General features: G+C 34.1%; 1 protein-coding gene across 1 annotated transcript in view; it reads left to right on the forward strand.

Moving 5' to 3' along the window:
* The window catches only part of GRID2 (glutamate ionotropic receptor delta type subunit 2), a 1,955,631-nt gene that overhangs the window by 1,254,763 nt on the left and 676,673 nt on the right, over positions 1 to 24,195 (forward strand). The window contains exons 6-7 of the mRNA XM_007495736.3: positions 2,618 to 2,791; positions 6,336 to 6,497. Of these exons, the coding sequence (XP_007495798.1) occupies positions 2,618 to 2,791; positions 6,336 to 6,497 (336 nt within the window). The remainder of the gene's footprint in view (positions 1 to 2,617; positions 2,792 to 6,335; positions 6,498 to 24,195) is intronic.

Genomic DNA, 24,195 nt, shown 5'->3' on the forward strand with positions numbered 1-24,195 from the left:
TATGGACCTCCCGTCTAATATATAGTGATTAGCCTATTGTTCTATTGATGTTTCTTGAAAATAGAAGCTGTTTTTCATTTTTACTCATTTCATTATCTCTGGTGCTTAGCATAATGCCTGGTATATATGCATTTAATGAATGTTAATTGTTTCACACTTAAAGTGCATCATATACAACTAAAATCAAAACCATGCATCAAAAATTTTAAAATATTCAGTTTGAGGAAATAATGGCAAATATTGAAAACTACACAAAGATCATTTTTCAGCAAGCTTGGTTTTATATTTTTGTGGGCTCAAACTAACATTGTCTTTTAAGAGTTCTGGAAAATACTAGATTTGGAGACTTGGCAAATACTCTGTGACCCTGGGTGAGTTTTACTCTTTGTACCTTAGTTTCTTTGTAGATGGAGATGGGAGGTAACCTCTGGGATTTCTGAAGTCCTTTCAAGCTCTAAATTTTGGGTCCTTGATCTTATAACATCTATATAGTAGAAACTTAATTGGATTCTGATTATGTATGAACTTTTAAATTTTTGTACAAGGCTTCTAGTAAAAGAGAGTTTCAAATGGAATGAATGAAACTATAATACTCTATGTCTGCAGGGTAAGTGCATTGTTTAAAAGACCTGGGTTATTGTTGTTTTGGCAAGATAAGAATTTGGGGGAGGAGGCGTTTTGTGAAATGATCAACTCTAAAGGAAAAGACGGCATTATAAACTGAGAAAAACCATTATCTATGGTACATTAAAGATTAATCGACCAGAAATACAGGATATTACATTGGACACAACCAATGCCAGGTGTTATTTTACTTGCAGAAGATCTGTATTTTATAAATATCATAAAAAAGGATTAATTCTCCATCTGATGTACAATGAGGACATACAATGAGAAAGAACAAAGTGTGATTGCTTCATCAGGAAAAACACATTAAAATTCACAACTGTGAGCATCTTCTGCAGACATTGCAGAGAAAAAAATAATGTAGATCTTTCTTCCTCTTTTTTTCCAGTTATAAGCTTTTTGTCAAGCCTGAAAAGTGCTCATTGCAGTTCGAAATTGGCATAGCTATCCAGAGTTAGAAACCTTTTCTTTGTGGGGCTGTGAAGATCTATTCTGATTTATGATGAACAAACCTCAAAAGACACATTGATTTAAAAAGGCATCCAAAAGTAAAAGTTAGGAAGGACAAAAGTCTTTAGATTAGACTACTCAGGAGACCTCTATTTCTTCTGATCATTTTCATTCTGTCAGATTCCAATTAAATGAGTCTTACAGTTAAATAATTACTCCAATGTTTCATTACTTCCACATCCTTTGCTGCTTCAAGTCAAATAAGTGAAATAGAGTTGAAGGGGAAGAGAGGGAGAGGGAAAGTTAGAAACTTTTTTCAAATAAAAAAAGCTTTTTTTTTTTCAGAAAAAAAATTATTTGGCACATAGATTCATGCTGGTTTCACCCTTTAGGCATCCAAATTCAGTCAGCTTTCTATCAGTTAAAATTTTTTTTTCTATTAAGACCACACTGCTGAATTTCTTCTTTTCCTTCTTTTCCCTTTTTTGGCATTTTATAAAACATATTCTTAAGAAACCAGAAATGTTACATTAGTTTAACATGGATTCTAAGAAATAACTATGGTATATCTCTTCAAAACAAAACATGCTCCAAAATTTTCTTTCCCTTTCAATTGAAATAAAATCTTTAACTAGTTTCAGTAAATTATAGAATTATAAAATGGAAAATGAATGAAATTTAATTCAGTTTGAATGAAAAATTTCAGAATCTTATTTTTATTGCTATTCTATATAAATATACTGTTCACATCTTTTTGAGTACTGAGTACCTTGAATATCTTGGCTGTATGTCACTAAAAGGTAACAAAAATAATCATCTCACCCAGTGTTTCTGCCTGTCACTACAATTTTTTAAAATTGAATTATTTACTTATTTTTAGGTGGTCCTAAGGTGTAACTTTATCACATTCTCTGGTATTAAAACTCTTTCCACGGATAGAAATGGCATTTCCTTTTTAATTTGATATCATCAAAAGTGCCTAGTGACTGATTAAGTCACCTACTCATGGCCACCTAACTACAATGTTTCAAGACTTAGGTTCAGATATTCGTGACACCAAAAATCATAGGATCAGAAATTTAGGGTTACAGGGACCTAAAGGGAATTTAGTGGATCTTCATTTTAGGCCAAGAAGTTATGTAACTTGTGTGAAGTCAAATGGGTCATTGACACAGGATTTTAACCCATATCCTTTGATTCCAAATTCAGGGCTTTCCCCACTATATCATGTTGTAATTTCTCTGCACAGCATTTCATTCTTCTTCTTGATATTTAGCATAAATATTTAAGCTGAAATTAATAGAAATAAAAGTCTTCCTTTCTAGATTATATATTCAAATTTAAAATATTTAAAATACACATGGATGGCAGCCATTTTAATGAGTATGTGTTTGTTAACAAATATGTTTAACAATTACATCAAGTAAATTCATTATAATTAAAAATAGTACTTCAGAAAATGTTTCATTCATGGTCTTGTATTATTGTTCTCCTACAAAATTTGACTTCCCTTTGCTTATAGTATCTTCTTATCTCCTAGGAAATAAATGATGCTGATGTACAGGAACTAGTGAGAAGGTCAATTGGAAGGTTAACAATTATTCGGCAGACATTTCCAGTACCCCAGAATATAAGTCAGAGATGTTTCCGTGGCAACCATCGTATATCTTCAACATTGTGTGATCCCAAAGACCCATTCTCTCAAAATATGGAGGTATGCTCTTTATGCATAGTATTTTCCTCTGCTGTATTGATATTGTATTAGCATATTGTCTATTACTACTACATAAGTCTATTACTACTACATAATAATAGTATATTGATAGACAGCTAGTGAATGAGTTTTGTACATAGTAGGTACTTAATAAATATTAATCAATTGTTTGAATTAACTTTCAGAATAGTATTAGAATATTTAGCTGCTAAATAAGCCTCCTGAACAATTCTTAACAATGTTTAAATTGTTCATACAGATTTAAGAAAAGTTTGTTAAAAATTTGTATTGGTTCCATGACCTCTTGTAGAAAATACTCACTTGCTTGATAAAATTATGAATTAGGGAATATTCCTCAAACTGTGGGATGGTTTACATTGATTTGTATATAAGTTTTTGTTTGGCTAATCAAAATAGAAGGGAAGAGAGGGAAAGGAAGGGAAAAGACAAAAAAGGGAGAGCAGGGGAGAGCAGAGGAGAAGAGAACTTAAAAAGTGGTGAGTGATCTGACAAGTCAATCTTTTAACTTGGTTTAACCAAAACCCCATGCTACATGATGAGGTATTAGTTATTCATAAAGAAAAAAATATAACACTTAGAATTGCCAAACATGAATTTGGTCTTTCTTCCCTATCACTTATTGAAGCATTCAAGCAGAGATTAATGGCCCTTTGTCTAGAATGTTGTAGAAGGGATTATTTCATTAGATAGGAAGCTAGACTAGCTATTCCAAAGTCCCTTTAAACATGATGATTCTATGAATTTTTAAGAATGAAAAATTAATAATTTTAATATGAATTGGTTGAGGAATATAGGTGCTGCCACCTTATCATCTACAAAGGAAGATTATATTATTGAGACTTAATGGATTCCTTTGAAAAATTATATAATTGTATCTAAAGTGACCAGACCAAAAAAGAAAAGGTTTAGGGTGAGTGGGTAGAATTGGATAAGAAGACTGAGGAAGATTCTTCTATTTTGCAGAGGAGACAGGCCCTAACCCAGGAGAGGCAAATATAGACAATAATCCATATGTTCCACCTCTCCATTCCCACTTAGTCTTGGTGAGAAACAATTTAGTTTAGTTTCTTAACTGGTAAAAAATAAAAGATTTTCTTGAAGAAAAATAATAAAGAAGTTAACCAAATATTAGAATAACAGATAATATGCTATGTAACAGTGAACACCAATACTTTCATCAGCACCTTGTATTATGCTATCAATCAATCAATAAGCATTTATTAAGTACCAATAGTGTACCCAGACACTATGCTAGGTACTGGAGATATAAAATAAAACAATTTACATCCTCAAGAAACTTATGTTTTATGGAGAGAAACAACAGGTAAATGTATAAGTATACACAAAATTAGTACAAAAAATAGTACAAAGGAATGAATAAGGGATGGCACTAGCATCCAAAGGGAATGAGGAAAGGCCTCATGTGGTAGTTGGTAAAGGCTGAGCTTTGAAGGACATTCCTAAGCTTTATAGAAGGGAGTTTATTTGAAGTCAATGACATACTAGAGCAAAGAGACAGACAAAAGAGTATGAGGATGCCTCACAAAGTAAGGGATTCTCCCTTCTTATAAAGCACTCAAGCTAATTATTTGTCTAGAGGGTTGTATATAGAAATTTATTTTGTATATTTTTAAATTTTTATGTATCTGTCTACATTTTGACCCCACATATACTAGAATGTCAGCTTCTTAAGGTTAGGTACTGTTTGATTCTCTTTTGTGTGTTTGTTTCATTTGATTCTCTTTTGTGTGTTTGATTCAGGAATATTTGTCATTATTTTACCTATCACATTGTCTGAAATATACTAGGTACTTAGTAATATTTGTTAAATTCATTAGAGTTAAATCAGTACAATCCAAGGAGTTGGAAAGTGAAAAATGAGGATTTTATGGGAATTTGAATCATCTATGGAGAATTTAATTTTGTATCGTTATGGACAGATATCATTCTTAATAATATCTGATCTTTGTTTATATAAGTTCTAATATAGGCTCAATGATATGACTCTAAATTAAGATTTATTCCTATAAATGAACTACTCCAAATGCCTTCTGTCTGATATTAATATGAATTGTTTGTCTTAGAAAAATGTAATTTTAATAGACAGTGAAAACTTTTACTAATTACAGATGATTGATTTTATCTTACCAATGATCTTATTGTGTTGGCATTCTGGGAGCTACTTAGTCAACTATAAATTGGGGAAATGAATAAATTGATTAGATAATTCAGAATCTATAATTCTGTAAAACAAGTTAGGGGAAAAGTAGCTAGTCACTCCATGAATTATCTGGGGGAAAGTCAATCTTAATAACTTCAGGATAATATTAATTCCTATATTTCAAAATGAAGGCATGTTAAGTTCTGTTTAGAGGGAAAAAGAAAAGGAAAGAAAGGTCATTAAAAATTCTGGACCAAAACTGTTACATAAAGATTAGCATATTAACAAATATAAATGATTAGAGATATATAGATAAATGGTAAAATAAGGCACAACATGCCACCTTGGATAGGTGCAAATTCAAAATAATTTATCTACACATGAAATAGCCTATCAAGTCACAATTCATAATCCAGACATGGAGAGGGAAGAAACCACAACAATATTCTGCTACCTACTTTCCTAATACCATTTCATAGGTAAGGGTTATCAAAGAACAATCAGTGCATTCCCTTTGCAATGAGAAGCATTGATAATTTGAACCTCTAAAGAACCTGACAAAATAAAAAAGCAATAACTTCAGAGACGAATCAATTTTCTTGGTTATATTAATCATCACTTTTTATTTTGTGTTAAGTTCTTGCTTTGTGAAGCTAACTATTCTTTCTGCTGTTGGATCTTCATTGATGTGATTTTTCTAAGAGACTTATAGAATGCTTTGGAAAAGATAGGGGTTTTTTTCCCAATAATTTGTAAATGGTCCTTGGTAGTAATATCCAAGTACAACAATAACTCACTAGATATCAGTTCAAATAAATCTTTCCTTCATACAGGAGATGAAAAATATCTAGTGCTTTTCAATCAGTTGGCACAGTGTGCTCCCTGATTTTTTTTTCCACTTGTGTTTAAATCTGCAATCATTGCAATGGGTTGCTATGTGTTTCTGCTTTTCTCCCTTTCCCCCACACACAAGAGTATGAAGCCCAGAGATGTCTAATTCCTATAACATTTATGCCATATGGAAAATGAGGCTCATATTCTACCATCTACATACCTGGAATACAAATACCATTAACACTCAACACTTACTAGAAAATGAATTGATAAATAACTAGATTTGAATATGTTTAGAGTAATAACTTTCTGAGATCTGATACAAGATAATTTCCCTCTCCCTCCAAGCTTTATTATATATAGAAATAGACAGGTATACAATCAAGTAAAGGTCAAGAATTCTGCTTCTATAACCAAATAAATCAACCAGTAGAGCCATAGTACAAATTCTAAGACTTTGAATTGCCCATACATTTAATAGATAAGTTGATGTCAACAAGTTTAATGATCAGTGTAATTTTTTTTCAGATCTCAAATCTTTACATATATGACACAGTCCTTCTGCTTGCCAATGCTTTTCACAAGAAGTTAGAAGACCGGAAGTGGCATAGCATGGCAAGTTTGACATGTATCAGAAAGAACTCTAAGCCCTGGCAAGGAGGGAGGTCCATGCTGGATACCATCAAAAAGGTACCTTCACAATGTCATTCAATTCTGTTTAGCTTGTACTTAACCAAAACTAAATTGACAATACTAGAAAAATTCATTTTTTAAAAAGAGATAGAAAATTTATTTATAGCATTATCTGCTCAAGGCACAGATCATCAATGTGATAGGAACATATTAAATTTTAAAAAAAATTACTAGAGTACCACATTCACATTCAAGAAGTAATTTTAGTTTTATTGGTACATTTGCACTGTGTGCAAAACATTGTGTTTACCATTGAGGCAATCTGCATACAAACACTTTTATGCCCAGAGCTTTAAATTAAGTTAAAAAATCAATATGATAAAGATTGAAATATCATGGAATAAGTAGTTTTTAAGAATGTGGATAATAATGTATTATTTTAATGATTTTCTCAAGGAAAAGAAAGTGATTTCATTAATAAGATGGAGGTTTTAAGCCTGGTGTTCATTAACTTAAAATACTTTATTTTTGACTAATATTCTTCAATATAATTGGTTTCTTTTACAATTCTATGCATTTTATATGTATTTAAAAATTCTTGAACATCTATAGCAATGGTGTGAAAATCAAATAGCAATGAGGGCCATTAATCTCTATGTAAGAATTCTTGTGGACTTCATTTTAAGATATAATCTTATCTGTATTTTATTGTATTTATATTTACTTTATTTCCCAATGACATTTTAATTTTTCATATCTTATTTATTTTACTAGATATTTTCCTATCTCATTTTTTAAATATTTTAACATTTTTTAAAAACTTGAATTTTAAAATCTTTCCTACCCTTCCTTGAGAAGTTAGGCAACAAGATTGTAATTGTATATACATGTGAAGTCATGGAAATTTTATTTCCATATTAGCCATTTTACAAAAGAAATGATACACAAACACAACAAAAAATAAGGTGAAAAAGTATAATTCAAACTATACTAGAGTTCATCAGTATTCTCTCTGAACGCAGATAATATTTCAGCATGGATTCTTTGTAATTACCCAATAACATGTTAAAACTGGCTCTGGACACAATGTTATAGACTTTGAACAGTATATTTCAAAATTCTGCTTTCTAGGTTTCATAGGACTGCCAAAAGGGTCCATGGCACAAAAAGTATTAAGAATCCTAGGGTAACCTCTGTCCCAAAGCCCATTGGCATGGAATTTCCTCTTTATTGATAGAGGTGAATGACCTGGCTTGCATAAGTAGCAGGGTAGAGCTGGTAAGAAGTGAAATAACTCCAGCATCCATCATGCCTTTTTGAGAATATCTAAATGAGGGCCTTCTTTGAGTCCTCCTTTGGGACTCTTCAAGGCCAGTTCTCCTTGAAACTGTTCAAGTTTCAAATATCCCTTTGAGTTCCTTACTTCTGGTGTTCCTGACTTGGAGAGAAGGTAGAAGCCAATTCCATTTGAATTTCTGAAGGAAAAGAGCCTGGAAAGATATGAGGAGAGGCCTTATTTCTATCACATTCCTATTCAAACTTGCCTCTAGAGATTTGGGGTAGTTTCACCTTAGTAGTTTCATCTAGAACTCTGGTTCGGTTGAATTGGGTTACCTTGCCTCCAATAGGAGGTGTCCTAAATTCTGGCATGTGTTCTCCTATGTGTTCCTTTTTTTATTTCTCTTTTGCTACGATTTGAAACAATGAATTTCTTTGCTATTCCCTATGTGTGTTCATAGTTGATATGAAGTAGGAAAAGAGTCATGCCTTAGATATAGAGATTCTGCTTTTCCTTCCTCCAAAATGAGAAGGCATTCAAGAATTAGCCCAAATTCAATCATGTCTCCTAGATGAACAATATATGAGGGAGAAGATATATTTCTAACCCAGTACCCCTTCTTCTTTCTGTGGTGAGCAGAGTGGTGGCCCTAGCCCCAATGTTCTTTTTCTCCCTCCTGATATGAATGAAAGCTTCCCTTAGAGAAAGCTGGAGAAGAAGGTGCCAAAGATATCAATTATGCCTCCCTTCCCAATCAATCCATGATATTCCCCTTCACTACATGTGGGCCTTTCTGTGTATGTGAGGGTCATTCCTCTGTGCCTTACCACCACACCTAAAATAAAACTGCCTGATCACATGGTTCCATGGGGATATTATTGAGAATGTAGACTCTAAACAAACATCCTACTACAAATAATAATGTGGAAATAGGTCTTGATCAATGACATATGTAAAACCCAGTGGACTTTCACTTGTTGGCTACTGAAGGGGGTGGAAATAAGGGAGGGAAAAAATATGAATCATGTAACCATGGAAAATATTCTAAATTAATTAAATTAAATTTTCAGATTAAAAAAGTCATTTTGTTACTTGTTAATGCCATTTTTATGTTAAAGTCATTTAGAATTTTAACATAAGAGGAAAGTTTTCTATAAGATTCTATGATAATGTCATTATATCAAAATATGAATTTGAGGATAAGGAATGTTTTATTTTTAACTTTGTATTTTCAGTATCAGTGAAGCATAGTCATCAATTGGATACAGAACAAATTTGGGTTCAAATTTTATTTCTGATATATGCTCTCTTTGACTGAGAAAATTGCTTAACTTCACAAGGCTCCTAACAACACTCTAAGATTATAAATTGAAAAATACTTTTGGTACAAATAATTTCCTCAATAGAAATTTGGAATAACAATAAAATCTAAATTCAAAATACTTTAACCCACACTTCCATCCTACTGCAATACTGCCTTGTAAAAAATTAGATACTTGATCAATGTTTGTTAAATTCAATGTCATTAAATGGAATCTGCCACTGCGTATTATCTTGAACACTGTTATTATTCCATACTACAAATGTATTTGGCACTTTTCTGGCCTGAGATCCCCTTCTGCATTATTAGCACATGGTGGGGCCTCCTCATGGCAGAACCTTTTGTGACCATGCCAGGTTTGGCAGTCAGTTCCATTTCTAGCCAGCCACTTTGGCTCATTAACCTCTCTCCACAGGATCAGTCCACTGCAGTTTATTTCATTGTTTGTCATGTCATCCCTAACAGTTTTGGTGTGCCTTACTTTGCTTCTTAATAAAGAAAAAAAATTCATTTTGTAAATAGGAGGCAGCCATTTTGAAGATCATATCTGAAATGCTATTTTCTCTCCCTAAAACAAAAAGATATAACAAGTCACAGGAAACATGAAGATATTTTCAAAGTTTTGTAGCAAAATCTAAGCTTTTCAGAAGTTGTAATGGTGATAGTTAGCAAATAGTGGAAAAAAGAAAATTTAAATGCATTTTCTGGTCAGTATTATTCTCTTGGCACCATCATTTGGATCTAAAAAATCACTTTGATAAAAAGCCAATGGAGGTTTGTTAGCATCGAGTGCTTTGTACGTTATTAGCAGAGGATTTCTCAAGTGGAAAAAAAAAAGTCAGTCAATCCAAACCCATCGCATTGCCAGAAACTTTGAGCTATATCTACATAGAAAGTTGGCAGGTGTGAATCTGGGGGAGGTTGTACAACACTATTCTATCCTGCCAATTTATTAATTCATGGTTTGGCTGGGATGCAGAAGCTTGTTTAGACTCATGATTTGGGAGCTTCCTTCACAAAGATAAAATAGCAGTTTGAGAAGTTGCTAAGGTAACACATAAATGATGATGAGTAGAAGGGAAAATAAGAGAAAATAATATACAGGTATCTCATGAGGCAATTCAATACATAGAATTTTGCTGTTAACAAATTTATACTTTGATGATTTGTTACTCTATAGTTGTATAATTCACAAAGCATCTGTACCTTCTCATAGTTGCTATGTTATTTTTGCCATTTAAAAGACAGACTGTAAAGGATCTCTCCAACATGCTAGTGCATTTCCTCTATGCTAGTTTTAATATTTCATGGATGACCATGTAATAATCTGGATAATATACCTGTTATCTCTCACTTTACCTATACAGCTGGCTAATTCTTTTTAGGCATACATAGGCTGATAGATTCACAAAATCATGGCTCTAGAACTGGAAGGGATCTTGGAAGTTATCTAATACAACCTTTACATTTTAAAGATGAGGAAACTGAAGTCCAAAGGAATTAAAGGACTTGTTCAAGGTCACACAGATTGTGAACAACAAAAGCAGGTCAAATCTTCCTTCAGATACTAACTAGTTATGTGATTCTCAGCAAATTGCTTCACCTCTCTTTCCTCAGTTACCTCATGGTAAAATGGATATGAGTCATCTGGCCCTTGTAGTATTGTGAAAATTAAATATAATGACCTATATAAAGTATTTTGAAAGTTTTAAAGTGTTATGGAAATCCTAGCTGTCATCATCATCACAGTCTTTATTGTAAGTGGAAATCAAGCCTATAAACTTGTCTCCCCCTACCACTATTGAACCTAAAAATCTATATTTTAAATATAAATATAAAACCCTTCTTAGTTCTCAATTTTTTCTTATTTTCCAAGTTAACATTATAGGAGGGGATTTCTTTTGCCAATTATAATAAAATACATTTCCATATTTAAATTATCATTTTGTAAAGAGCATCAATTAACTTTTAGACTAGTATAGGTCATAAAACTTATCTAGCCTAACCGTTACATAGCAAATTTGATGTCCAATAATTTAGCTGGGGCCACAAAGTAGCAGAAAAAATTTAGAATCCATGTTGTTCTGATTCTCTCTTCAGTATTTTTTACAGCATTTTTTTTTGTCACTTGTGGATTTCTACTAAGATTTCTACACACTAAAGTGTTAATGGTAATTGGAAATTAAAATTCAAAAAGTGGGAAATAAACTACAAAGAAATTATGCTAAGGTGACATATAAATAATATCAAAAGTTAATTTAATAGCCTTACTCTTGAACATGTTTTATTTAAAATATTTTATTTATGCTTTTTGCACCAGAGTCTGTATTAGTTACACCTTCACAATCTCACTAAAAAGAAAAATTAATTAGACAAAACAAATCAATATACAAACTTTTTCAGATGGCATGGTATGGATTGGAATGGAATAGTATTAAGTTCTAATTATGAGTCAAGAATTGTATGTAGCCAGGGGAAAAATCAGACAGTTTCTCTCAAAAGAGCTCACATTGGAAAATAAAGCATTTAGAAGAGTACAGTTGTAGGGTGAATGGAGCATTTAATTCATCAACAGGGTCAAAAGCAATGGAAAAATTTCTGAATAGAAGTTTCAGGACACATGTTAATGTCTGATGTTCTCACCTTCTTACTACTATCCATAGTCCTAGAGACATACCGAAATTCCAAGAAAAAGAAAAAGAAAAAGAAAAAGAAAAAGTTGTCTTTAGAACCAATATTGATCATTATGATTAATGCTTAAGTTAATTTTATTATTATTATTTTCCTTTCGTGTGTGTATTATTTATCCTATTCATATTGCATAGATCATCAAAAATATATAAACTAAGCAACTATATCCCATTTAACATTCACACCTACTGATTAGATCCTCCCAGAGCAAGGCGGTCTCATGTTTGTATCTCTAATGATATACTGAGAGGTTGTGGGATTTACTCCTACATCACTTTCTTCATCTCCAATTCCACTGTATTCACTTCAATATCAATTTCTAGTTATGGGCATCTCAAGATAATTCAAATAATTAATATCAATTAAATTTAACAAAAAGTTACTTACTCGGGAAGTATTTTCCTTCCTCTATTCAAAAGTAGACTCTCCCCTGCCTAACCTCTTGACTCAAATTTAAATCAGTTGATAAAAAGCATTTGCTCTATCAAGTTCACTTTTGAATTCAATTACGAATAATCAGTAAATACGTATTATGTTCCTTCTATGTGAAAGACCCTGTGCTAAATTCTGGGGATGTAAAAAGAAGCAGTTCAGCATACCAAACAGTGACTTGGACTCCTCCCACTAGAAACTTGGCAGCACATTTTCCTGCCTTTTCAAAGGTCACTAGATCGATCATAGCCTAATCTATGCTGGATTGAACAATCCTTCAAAATAGGAAAGAATAGAGGCAAAAAAAGACAAATTTAAAAATGTCAATTGCTGATGCATTCCTTATATATATTCTATATTTTTTCTGGATTTTTTATATTGCAGAAATTTCTTCTTGGATATTTTTATATACTAGGGAACTTTTATTTTTTTCTTAAATCTCCATCGCCATATATACCCAGTAGTAGTGTCTCTTGAAAGAAAGGGTATTTTACTATTCTTTCAGGTTTCCACATTGTTTTCCAGAATATTAGAACCAAAGTTCCACCAAACCAATGTATTGATTAGATGGCCTGTCCTATAGTTCCTTCTGACCATTTTCACACTTTTTTCATATTTGCTCTAATTTTCTGGGTTTGAGGTGAAACCTCAAGTGTATTAATTTCATTTTTTATTAGTGATTGAAACAGTCATTCATATAGTTGTTTATTTTTTAATATATTTTATTTGATCATTTCCAAGCATTATTCGTTAAAGATCATTTTCTTTTCCTCCCCCCCACCCCCCATAGCCGACGCGTAAGTCCACTGGGCATTAGATGTTTTCTTGATTTGAACCCATTGCTTTGTTGATAGTATTTGCACTAGAGTGTTCATTTAGTCTGTCCTCTGTCATGTCCCCTCAACCTCTGTATTCAGGCAGTTGCTTTTCCTCGGTGTTTCCACTCCCATAGTTTATCCTTTGCTTATGAATGGTGTTTTTTTCTCCTGGACCCCTGTAAGTTGTTCAGGGACATTACACCGCCACTAATGGAGAAGTCCATTACGTTCGATTATACCACAGTGTATTAGTCTCTGTGTACAATGTTCTCCTGGTTCTGCTCCTCTCGCTCTGCATCACTTCCTGGAGGTTGTTCCAGTCTCCATGGAACTTCTCCACTTTATTATTCCTTTTAGCACAATAGTATTCCATCACCAACATATACCACAGTTTGTTCAGCCATTCCCCAATTGATGGGCATCCCCTCGTTTTCCAGTTTTGGGCCACCACAAAGAGCGCAGCTATGAATATTTTTGTACAAGTCTTTTTGTCCATTATCTCTTTGGGGTACAGACCCAGCAGTGCTATGGCTGGGTCAAAGGGTAGATATTCTTTTGTCGCCCTTTGGGCATAGTTCCAAATTGCCCTCCAGAATGGTTGGATCAGTTCAGAACTCCACCAGCAATGAATTAATGTCCCTACTTTGCCACACCCCCTCCAGCATTCATTACTTTCCTTTGCTGTAATGTTAGCCAATCTGCTAGGTGTGAGGTGATACCTCAGAGTTGTTTTGATTTGCATCTCTCTGATTATAAGAGATGTAGAACACTTCTTCATGTGCTTGTTAATAGTTTTGATTTCTTTATCTGAGAACTGCCTATCCATGTCCCTTGCCCATTTATCAATTGGAGAATGGCTTGATTTTTTGTACAATTGATTTAGCTCATTATAAATATGAGTAATTAAACCTTTGTCAGAGGTTTCTATGAAGATTTTTTCCCAATTTGTTGTTTCCCTTCTGATTTTAGTTATATTGGTTTTGTTTGTACAAAAGCTTTTTAGTTTGATGTAGTCAAAATTATTTATTTTACATTTTGTGATTCTTTCTATATCTTGCTTGGTTTTAAAGCCTTTCCCCTCCCAAAGGTCTGACATGTATACTATTCTGTGTTTACCCAATTTACTTATGGTTTCCTTCTTTATGTTTAAGTCACTCACCCATTTTGAATTTATCTTGGTGTAGGGTGTGAGGTGTTGATCTATTCCTAGTCTCTCCCACACTGTCTTCCAATTTTCCCAGCAGTTTTTATCGAATAGTGGATTTTTGTCCCAAAAGCTGGGATCTTTGGGTTTATCGTATACTGTCTTGCTGAGGTCGCTTTCCCCCAGTCTATTCCACTGATCTTCCTTTCTGTTTCTTAGCCAGTACCAAATTGTTTTGATGACTGCTGCTTTGTAATATAGTTTGAGGTCTGGGACTGCAAGGCCCCCATCGTATATGTTTTTTTTCATTATTTCCCTGGATATCCTTGATCTTTTGTTCTTCCAAATGAAATTTGTTATGGTTTTTTCTAAATCAGTGAAGAAGTATTTTGGTAGTTCAATGGGTATGGCACTAAATAGATAAATAAGTTTGGGTAGGATGGTCATTTTTATTATATTGGCTCGTCCTATCCATGAGCAGTTAATGTTTTTCCATTTGTTCAGGTCTAGTTTTAGTTGTGTGGCGAGTGTTTTGTAGTTGTGTTCATATAGTTCCTGTGTTTGTCTTGGGAGATAGATTCCTAGGTATTTTATTTTGTCTAAGGTGATTTTGAATGGGATTTCTCTTTCTAGTTCTTGCTGCTGAGCTCTGTTGGAGATATATAGAAAGACTGATGATTTATGTGGGTTTATTTTGTATCCTGCAACTTTGCTAAAGTTGTTGATTATTTCAATTAGCTTTTTGGTTGAATCTCTAGGATTCTTTAAGTAGACCATCATGTCATCCGCAAAGAGTGATAACTTGGTCTCCTCCTTGCCTATTTTGATGCGTTCAATTCCTTTATCTTCTCTAATTGCTACTGCTAGTGTTTCTAGTACAATGTCAAATAGTAGGGGTGATAATGGGCATCCTTGTTTCACTCCTGATCTTATTGGGAATGCATCTAGTTTATCCCCATTGCAGATGATATTAGCTGTTGGTTTTAGATATATACTGTTTATTATTTTTAGGAATGACCCTTCTATTCCTATGCTTTCTAGTGTTTTTAATAGGAATGGGTGTTGTATTTTATCAAAGGCTTTTTCTGCATCTATTGAGATAATCATGTGGTTCTTGCTAGTTTGCTTGTTGATGTGGTCAATTATGTGGATGGTTTTCCTAATGTTGAACCAGCCCTGCATCCCTGGTATGAATCCTACTTGATCATGGTGAATGATCCTTCTGATCACTTGCTGGAGTCTTTTTGCTAGTATCCTATTTAAGATTTTTGCATCTATATTCATTAGGGAGATTGGCCTATAGTTTTCTTTCTCTGTTTTTGACCTGCCTGGTTTTGGAATCAGTACCATGTTTGTGTCGTAAAAGGAGTTTGGTAGAACTCCCTCTTTGCTTATTATGTCAAATAGTTTGTATAGTATTGGGGTTAACTGTTCTCTGAATGTTTGATAGAATTCACAGGTGAATCCATCAGGCCCTGGGGATTTTTTCTTAGGAAGTTCTTTGATGGCTTGATGGATTTCAATTTCTGATATGGGATTATTTAAGAATTCTATTTCCTCTTCTGTTAGTCTAGGCAGTTTGTATTTTTGTATATATTCATCCATTTCTCCTAAATTGGTGTATTTGTTGCCATATAATTGGGCAAAGTAATTTCTAATGATTGCCTTAATTTCCTCCTCATTGGAGGTGCTGTCCCCCTTTTCATCTTTAATGCTGTGAATTTGCTTTTCTTCCTTCCTTTTTTTAATTAGATTGACCAGTACTTTGTCTATTTTGTTTGTTTTTTCAAAGTACCAGCTTCTTGTCTTATTTATTAAATCAATAGTTCTATCACTTTCGATTTTATTAATTTCTCCCTTAATTTTTAGGATTTCTAATTTGGTTTTCTGCTGGGGGTTTTTAATTTGATCGCTTTCGAGTTTTTTCAATTGCATTTCCAATTGATTGATCTCTGCTCTCCCTTGTTTGTTAATATAAGCTTTCAGGGATATGAATTTGCCTCTGATTACCGCTTTGGCTGCATCCCAAAAGGTTTGAAAGGATGTTTCGCCATTGTCATTTTCCTTGATGAAATTATTAATTGTTTCTATGATTTCTTCTTTAACTAAACGGTTTTGGAGTATCATATTGTTTAATTTCCAATTGGTTTTAGATTTGGTTTTCCATGTACCATTACTAATCATTATTTTTATTGCCTTGTGATCTGAGAAGGCTGCATTCATTATTTCTGCTTTTTTGCATTTGTGTGCTATGTTTCTGTGACCTAATGTATGGTCAATTTTTGTGAATGTGCCATGTGGTGCTGAGAAGAAGGTGTATTCCTTTTTATCCCTATTTATTTTTCTCCATATGTCTATTAATTCTAATTTTTCTAAGATTTCATTCACTTCTTTTACCTCTTTCTTATTTATTTTTTGATTTGATTTATCTAAATTTGATAATGGTTGGTTTAAGTCTCCCACTAGTATGGTTTTATTGTCTATTTCTTCCTTCAATTCGCCTAGTTTCTCCATTAGAAATTTGGGTGCTATATTATTTGGTGCATACATGTTGATTAATGATATTTCCTCGTTGTCTAGAGTCCCTTTTAACAAAATATAATTACCTTCCCTATCCCTTTTGATCAGGTCTATTTTTGCATTGGCTTTATCAGATATCATGATTACCACTCCTGCCTTCTTTCTTTCAGTTGAGGCCCAGAAGGTCTTACTCCATCCTTTAATTCTGACCTTGTGGGTGTCAACCCGCCTCATGTGTGTTTCTTGAAGACAACATATGGTAGGGTTTTGGATTCTAATCCATTCTGCTATTTGTCTACGTTTTATGGGTGAGTTCATCCCATTCACGTTCAAAGTTATGATTGTCATTTGTGGACTCCCTGGCATTTTGATTGCCTTCCCTAATTCTAACCTTTTCTTCTTCGGCTCTACCTTTTAGTCCAGTGATTTACTTTGAATCAGTGCCCCTTGTCCCCTCCCTTGATGTTTCCCTTTTTAGTCCCTCCCTTTTTCTTCCCTCCCCCTCCCCCCTCTCTTTCCCTCCCTTTTTGTTCTCCCTCTCCCCCTCCCCCCCTTGGTTTTCCCTTCTCCTTACCCTTGTTGGGTAAGATAGAATTCAAGATCCCAATGGATCTGGATGTTTTTCCCTCTCAGAGTTGATTTCCCCGAGATTGAGGTTTAAGTAAACCCCCCCCCTCTTCCTCTCCTTCTTATAGGAGTTTTCTTCCCCTCCCCTTCCCATGTGAATCTTTGTGTGAGAACCATTATTCTATTTGGTCTTTCTTTACCCCCTATTTATACATTACATTTTCCCCATATGTTAGTATACATAGATTGATATAAATGTAGTCCTTATAGAAGAGAGTTTGAGTAAAAGAAGAAGATAACATTTTTCCCCTTTCCTTAATATTTACCTTTTCAGGTATTCCTTGCTCTTTGATTTTCGGTATCAAACTTTCCACAGAGCTCTGGTCTTTTCTTTGCAAAAAGTTGGAAGTCTTCTATTTTGTTGAATGCCCATACTTTCCCTTGGAAGTATATAGTCAGTTTTGCTGGGTAGCTGATTCTTGGTTGGAGACCCAGCTCTCTTGCCTTTCTGAAGATCATGTTCCATGCCTTACGATCATTCAGAGTAGAACTTGCAAGGTATTGTGTGACCCTGATTGGCATTCCTTTATATCTAAATTGTCTTTTTCTGGCTTCCTGTAGGATTTTTTCTTTTGTTTGATAGCTTTGGAATTTGGCAATTACATTCCTGGGAGTTGTCTTTTGGGGGTTTAGTGTAGAAGGTGTTCTGTGAGCTCTGTCAGTGGCTGTATTGCCCCCTTGTTCTAGAATCTCTGGGCAATTTTCTTTGATTATATCTTGTATCACCATGTCCAGTTTGGTGTTTATTTCTGGCTTTTCTGGGAGTCCAATTATTCTTAAATTTTCTCTTCTCCCTCTATTTTCCAGATCTATCACCTTGTCGGTGAGATATTTTATGTTCTCTTCTAATTTCTTGGTGTTTTGGCTTTGCTTTATTAGTTCTTGCTTTAAAGCCTGGTTTTCTTTTACAGTTTGGTCAAACTGGTTTTGTAGATGCATGAATTTCTTTTGCATTATTTCCCACTTTTCCTCCCAGAGGGCTTCCATCTTTTTGGTCATTTCTGATTCAAATTCTTCATGGGTTTGTGGAGAGTTTCTATTTCCTTTGGAAGATTTTGGAGAATTTTCTTGTATATCTTCTTCTATCTGCTCTGTATTTTGTATTTTGGCTCCATAGAATGTGTCCAAAGTCGCCCCTTTCTTCTTATTTTTCTTGGTATTTTGGGGCTTCTGTGCTTCTGTGGAGTTTGCTGCCATCTCTGAATGTGGAGGATTAGCTTTTCTTATCTCTGTCTGGTGATCAGAGGCTTTAGTCCTGGGCAGATGGTTCTATGAGCTTTCCCTGGGTTAAACTGAATATGCCTCACTGGAGCTGGAATGGAAGGGTCGGACCACGAGGCCACACTCTCCCCCCCCCCCCCCCCCCCCCCCCCGGCTCGCTTTCCGGAAGTTGCCTTCAGAATCGCTGGCCGTGAGGCTGTTTCGTCGGCCTGTGGGGGGGATGGGCTGCAGCTTTCCCAAGCTCCGGGCAAGGACTTTCACTGAGACTTGGATAGCAGGATCCAGCCCGTGAGGCTGTCTTGCTTGCCCTGAGGGTTGCTGTTGTTTCGACCAGCTCTCTGCAGTGGAAGCCCCAGGCAGTAACTTTCACTGGGACTTGGGTAGAAGGCCCTGAGGGTTCTGCTCTCTGAGCCTGGCCCGGCTGCGGCTTCCGGGAGCCTTGGACTCTGCGCTCCTACCCCTGAGGTCCGAGTGATCTCGGGTTCTGGCTTTTGAGGGGAGCCGTACCTTTTGAACCGGGTCCAGGTCCAGGAGGAGGGTTCCCAGGGTCTGTGCTGTTGATCGTTTTGAATTTCGGCGCCTTAGGAGCTTTTGGTTTGAGATCGGTAGGGAAGGGTTTTCCGGAGATCTGAGCTTTAGCTTTCTCTAAGCCGCCATCTTCCATATAGTTGTTAATAGTTTATAATTTTCATTTTGAGGACCATTTAAAAATATCTATTAATTGCTTATCTCTGGTAGAATGACTCAACTTTCCACATGTATCTGTTCTAATTTTATATTTTATATTTCAGATCTTCCTTTGTCACAGATATTTCATATAAATTGATTCCTATTTAACATTTCCCTTCTTACATAAACTGCATTGATTTTGATCATGAAAGACCATTCTAATTTCACATAATCAAAAGTATCTATATCAAGAATCTCCCCCTCCATTATTTTTGTTACCATTTATATTTGTTTTTAATGCATTCCTCCAAGTACTTACATTGAGACCTTATATCTGTTTGAAATTTATTGTTGTATATGGGAATAAATATTGTTCTAAATAATTTTTGGTCAATCTGCTTTTCATGTTTCCTAGTAGTTCTTTTAGAATAAGGACTTTTTCTCTAAGCAGTTTATGTTTTTATATTATTGTATACTGGATTACTGTATTCAATTATTTCTGATCATTGCTTACCTATTCTGATCTCTCTGTCTACTGTTGTTTTAAACATTATAATATACTTCTATAAAGAGAATCTTATTTGTGTTTTGTTTCCTAATTGACTATTCTATGATCTATCTTATTTCCTTTTCTCAAATTTTATTAATATAATTTATTTATAGTTATCTCAGCCCCTCTGTCTCCTCCCCACACCATAGAAAGCATCATCTGGCAAACAGATTGGTGAATATATATATATATATATATATTTCAATTTTTCAGTTCATTCCCTGGTTGAACCTTCACAAATTATTCTTCAAATATTATTTCTGTGGTTGTATATCATATTAACTAGGTCCTACTTGTTTCACTCTTTGTTATCTCCTGTAGTTCTTTTCAAATTAAAAAAAATAATCTGCTTATTGTTTCTTACAGTGCATCTTATTTCTTATCTTAATAACTGATTTCCAACATTAATTCAGTTGCAATATCTTTTAATAATGTTTTCTTTTTCTTTAAATTATTCAGTCTTTTCCCTCTTGTCCCATAATCTCTGAATAGTCCATATTGTTTATTATTATGACTTTTTTCATTGGTGTTTGGACTTGCTTTCTTTAAAGTATAAAGTCTCAAGCTTCCCTGATCTTAAAAAAAATAAAAAACCTCACTTTACCCAACCATCATCTCAAATATAGTTCCTATCTTTTATCATTTTATAGGACAAACTCCTAGATAAAGCTATCTTTTTGCTGTCTCTCTTTGACATCTCTCATCCAGTTTTCAACCCCTTGCAATCTGGCTTCTAACATCATTACTCAGCTGAAATGGATCTCTCCAAAGTTATCAATGTTGTCTTTGTTTCCAAATCCAATTGCCTTCCTTTTCCTGTCAGTAGCATTTGACACTGTTGATCACTATGTACTCCTGGATACACATTTCTCTACAGATTTTTGCCACAGTACTCTCAACTGCTATGACTAGTTGTCTTACTTCTCATTCTCACTTTCCTCCATCATCCTCAAAACCATAAAGCTTTATAATAGGCCTTCTCTCCATATACTCTTTCTTTGTTTCATGAATTTTCATTGTTTTGATTATTTGCTCCAGCAAAATTACTCTCAGATTTCTTTCCTGAGCTTCAGTATTGCATGACTAATTGCTTAGACATCTTAATTTTGATATCCCATATATTTGTGAAAGTAAACATTTCTAACACAGAACTCATTCCTTACCCCAAAAGTCTTTTTCAAAGTCTCTTTCAAACTCTACTTCTTCCAATGTCATCCAGGTTTACAACCTCGGGATTATGCTTAATTCCTTATTCTCCCTCATCCCCACATATAAAGTCAGCTATAAAGTCTTATCAATTATATCTCAACAATGTCACTTGTATCCATCTCCATCTGTCCATTCCCAGCACCACAACCATACTTCAAAACCTTCACTAGGCACCTCTTTGTTTGATTATTTCACTAGTCTCTCAATTGGTCTCTTTATTTCAAATTTTTCTCCAATTCGTTCTCCATACAACTGCCAAAATGATGTAACTAAAGCACAATTCTAGCTAGTTATTCTCTTGTTTAATAAATTCATGCCTCTCTGTTATCCCTAAGATTAAATAAAAACTCCAGTGTTTGCCATTTAATTACCTCACAAACTGATTATCATGATACATGATATGATACAAAAGATTATCTTTGCAAGACGTTTATAGATTTCATCCCTTTATCCAATCTATAATCTATTCAAATTAGTCTTCTTGCCATTTGTGACCTACATAATAGTACATCTGCCATCACCATACCTTTGGTGACATTTCATACCTGTAATCCAGTACAATAAATTTTCTTTAATCATCTAAGATCTGCCAGGAACTGAGGTGCCTAGCACTAAGGACTAAGTTGGGGTTAAAAGACAGTCCCTACCCTCAAGGAGTTTAAAATCAAAAGGAGGAGACAACACACAAAAAGTCAGGAAAATTGGTAAGGGGAGGTTGGAACACACCAGAGGGTGTCCAGTTGGGACAGGTACAGGGGTGCTGTGTTCATTCGAGTTGAAAACAGGTAGGTCAATATTTTAAAGGTGGGTTGATGTGAGAATCCCATTCTTGACTTCAAAAAGGAAAGAATTGAGAAGAGTTTGATACTCTCTCTACCTTTCACCCTTCCATATGATGAGGGGAGGGGGATGTAGATATGGAGTCAATCTAGGCTAGAGTTAGCACCATGGTGGCAAGATTAAAAATTGTGGGTTTAACCTGGAAAGGGCATCTTTTTATAGGGAGTTAAAATCAGGTACGACCAGTAGACATGGACTTTCTCTTCACTTCCATCTCTTGAAATCTTCTAGTTTCCTAACTACCTCCTACATGAGGCATTTCCTTAATTCCCAAACTACAAATTCCACCACCAAATTATCTTTTATTTATTTTGTATGCATTTTGAAAATATCAGTAATTGGACATACTAGTTTGATAAATAGAATTAAGATATTTGAGGGCAGAAACGATTTCATTTTTGCCTATGTCATCAATATCTGGCACAAAGTGAGTTCTTTATAAATGATGGTTGGCCTTCATTCATCTTCGGAATCTTCATTGTGTCATGGTCTTGTATTAATCCTTACTCATTTTGGACTTAGTCATTATGATTCTTATTTTTGGTGTATTTTTCTAGTCATTCTCATTTTTTATCTATTGATATTTTTGCCTTTTAGTCTTTTCCTTATATTCCAATTGGATTGTCTAATGCTTACTTAATATTGCCCCCCTTCATCTTTAATTAATTGTTCACATATATTGTTTTTCCTTCCTGGGCCACAGAGTCTAGGCATCCTCAAGCTCAAATCTTTGAAGGCTGTAGTGAGTCTGTTCTGCATCCTTGCCTGTGTAAACTACTGAGAAAGAAATGTCCTTATTTAGGCTTATATTTCACTTTCTTCATGGCAAATAAGCTATTCCTTCTCTCTAGCTCTGAATTGCCAGAACCCCTCAATCCCTCTTCCACAGTTACCGTCATTAGGATCAATGTTTTTTACTTTTTGGTTCAAAGGGAATAACTATCATTAAAGAAGGTGAGGCCTCATAGACACTCCATCATAGATGGTGCTTCAAAGAAGTCAGTTAAAATCACTTTACCCAGCAAAATGTAGACTACACATAATAAGATGAGTGAAACTTGATTATTTCAGCTTTCCAATGTTATATAAGAAGTCTTTTGTAAAATATTATGTAGTGTTTCTGTCTTTTTAACTTATCAATGCTACTTTATAATATATTGGATACATATTTGTCTGTTTTCAGGTTTTAGAGTTGAGGGAATAATGTTGAAAATTACTTTTCTTGCAACTTATGTCATAATGTTTTACAAATTTGGTTTTTGTTACAAGTGGTATTCATTTTTAATGTAGGTAATCAGGAAGGAGTTTGCAAAGTGGATGATTTTTAAAAATCTCAAAGAATGGATCCCTCTATAACCTATGTCATATTTCCTGTCATCTCAAGGAAAAGAAGGAGGGAGGGAGGCAGAGAACATGGACTGTAAACTTTCAGAATTTTTTTATAATTTAATTTTTTCCTTAATTATATGAAAAAAACAATTAATTATCCTTTTTTAAGTCTGAGACAAATTCTCCTCCTCTCCCCCTGAGCAATCAATTTGTTATAGTTTGCATGCATAATAGTATAAAATATCTCTCCATATTAATCATTTTGTGAAAGAGAACTCAAAATAATCAAAAAGAAAATAAAAAATAAAGTTATATATAGTACATCTCAGACTGCATTCAGACTCCATCAGTTCTTTCATGGAGGCAGATGGCATTTTTCATTATGAATCCTTAAGGATTTTCTCAGATCACTGCATTGCCAAGAACAGCTGTCATTCATAAATGAATATCATATAGTATTGTTGTTACTTTGAACAATGTTCTCCTGGCTCTGCTCACTTCACTTTGAATTAGTTCATGTAGGTCATTCCATTTTCTTAGACTATACTTCTCATCATTTCTGATAGTACATTAGTATTCCATAAACATCATATACCACAACATGCTCAGTCATTCTCCAGTTGATGGACATCACCTCAGTTTCCATTTCTTTACAAACATAAAAAGAACAGCTATTTTTCTATGAACACAGCATTTCCACCTTTTAAAAATGTCTTTTGGATACAGAATTAGTAGTGGTATCAATGAGTCAAAGGTTATGCACATTTTAAAACTCTTTGGGCATACTTCCAAATCATTCTCCAGAATGGTTGGATCAGTTCTCAACTCTACCAGGAGTGTTTTGGTGTTCTAATTTTGCCAAATTCCCTCCAGCATTATTATTTTCCTTTTCTGTCATAATAGTAGGTATGAGGTGATATCTCAGAGTTGTTTTAATTTGTATTTCTCTAATCAGGAATGCTTTAGAGCATGTTTTCATGTTATTAATACCATTGATTTCTTAATTTAAAATCTCCCTATTTGTATTTCTTGATCATTTATAAATTGGGGAATGATTTGCATTTTTAATAATTTAACTTAGATATCTATATATTTTTAAAATAAA

Source organism: Monodelphis domestica, chromosome 6 (genome assembly GCF_027887165.1).
Source record: "Monodelphis domestica isolate mMonDom1 chromosome 6, mMonDom1.pri, whole genome shotgun sequence".
Taxonomy (NCBI): domain Eukaryota; kingdom Metazoa; phylum Chordata; class Mammalia; order Didelphimorphia; family Didelphidae; genus Monodelphis; species Monodelphis domestica.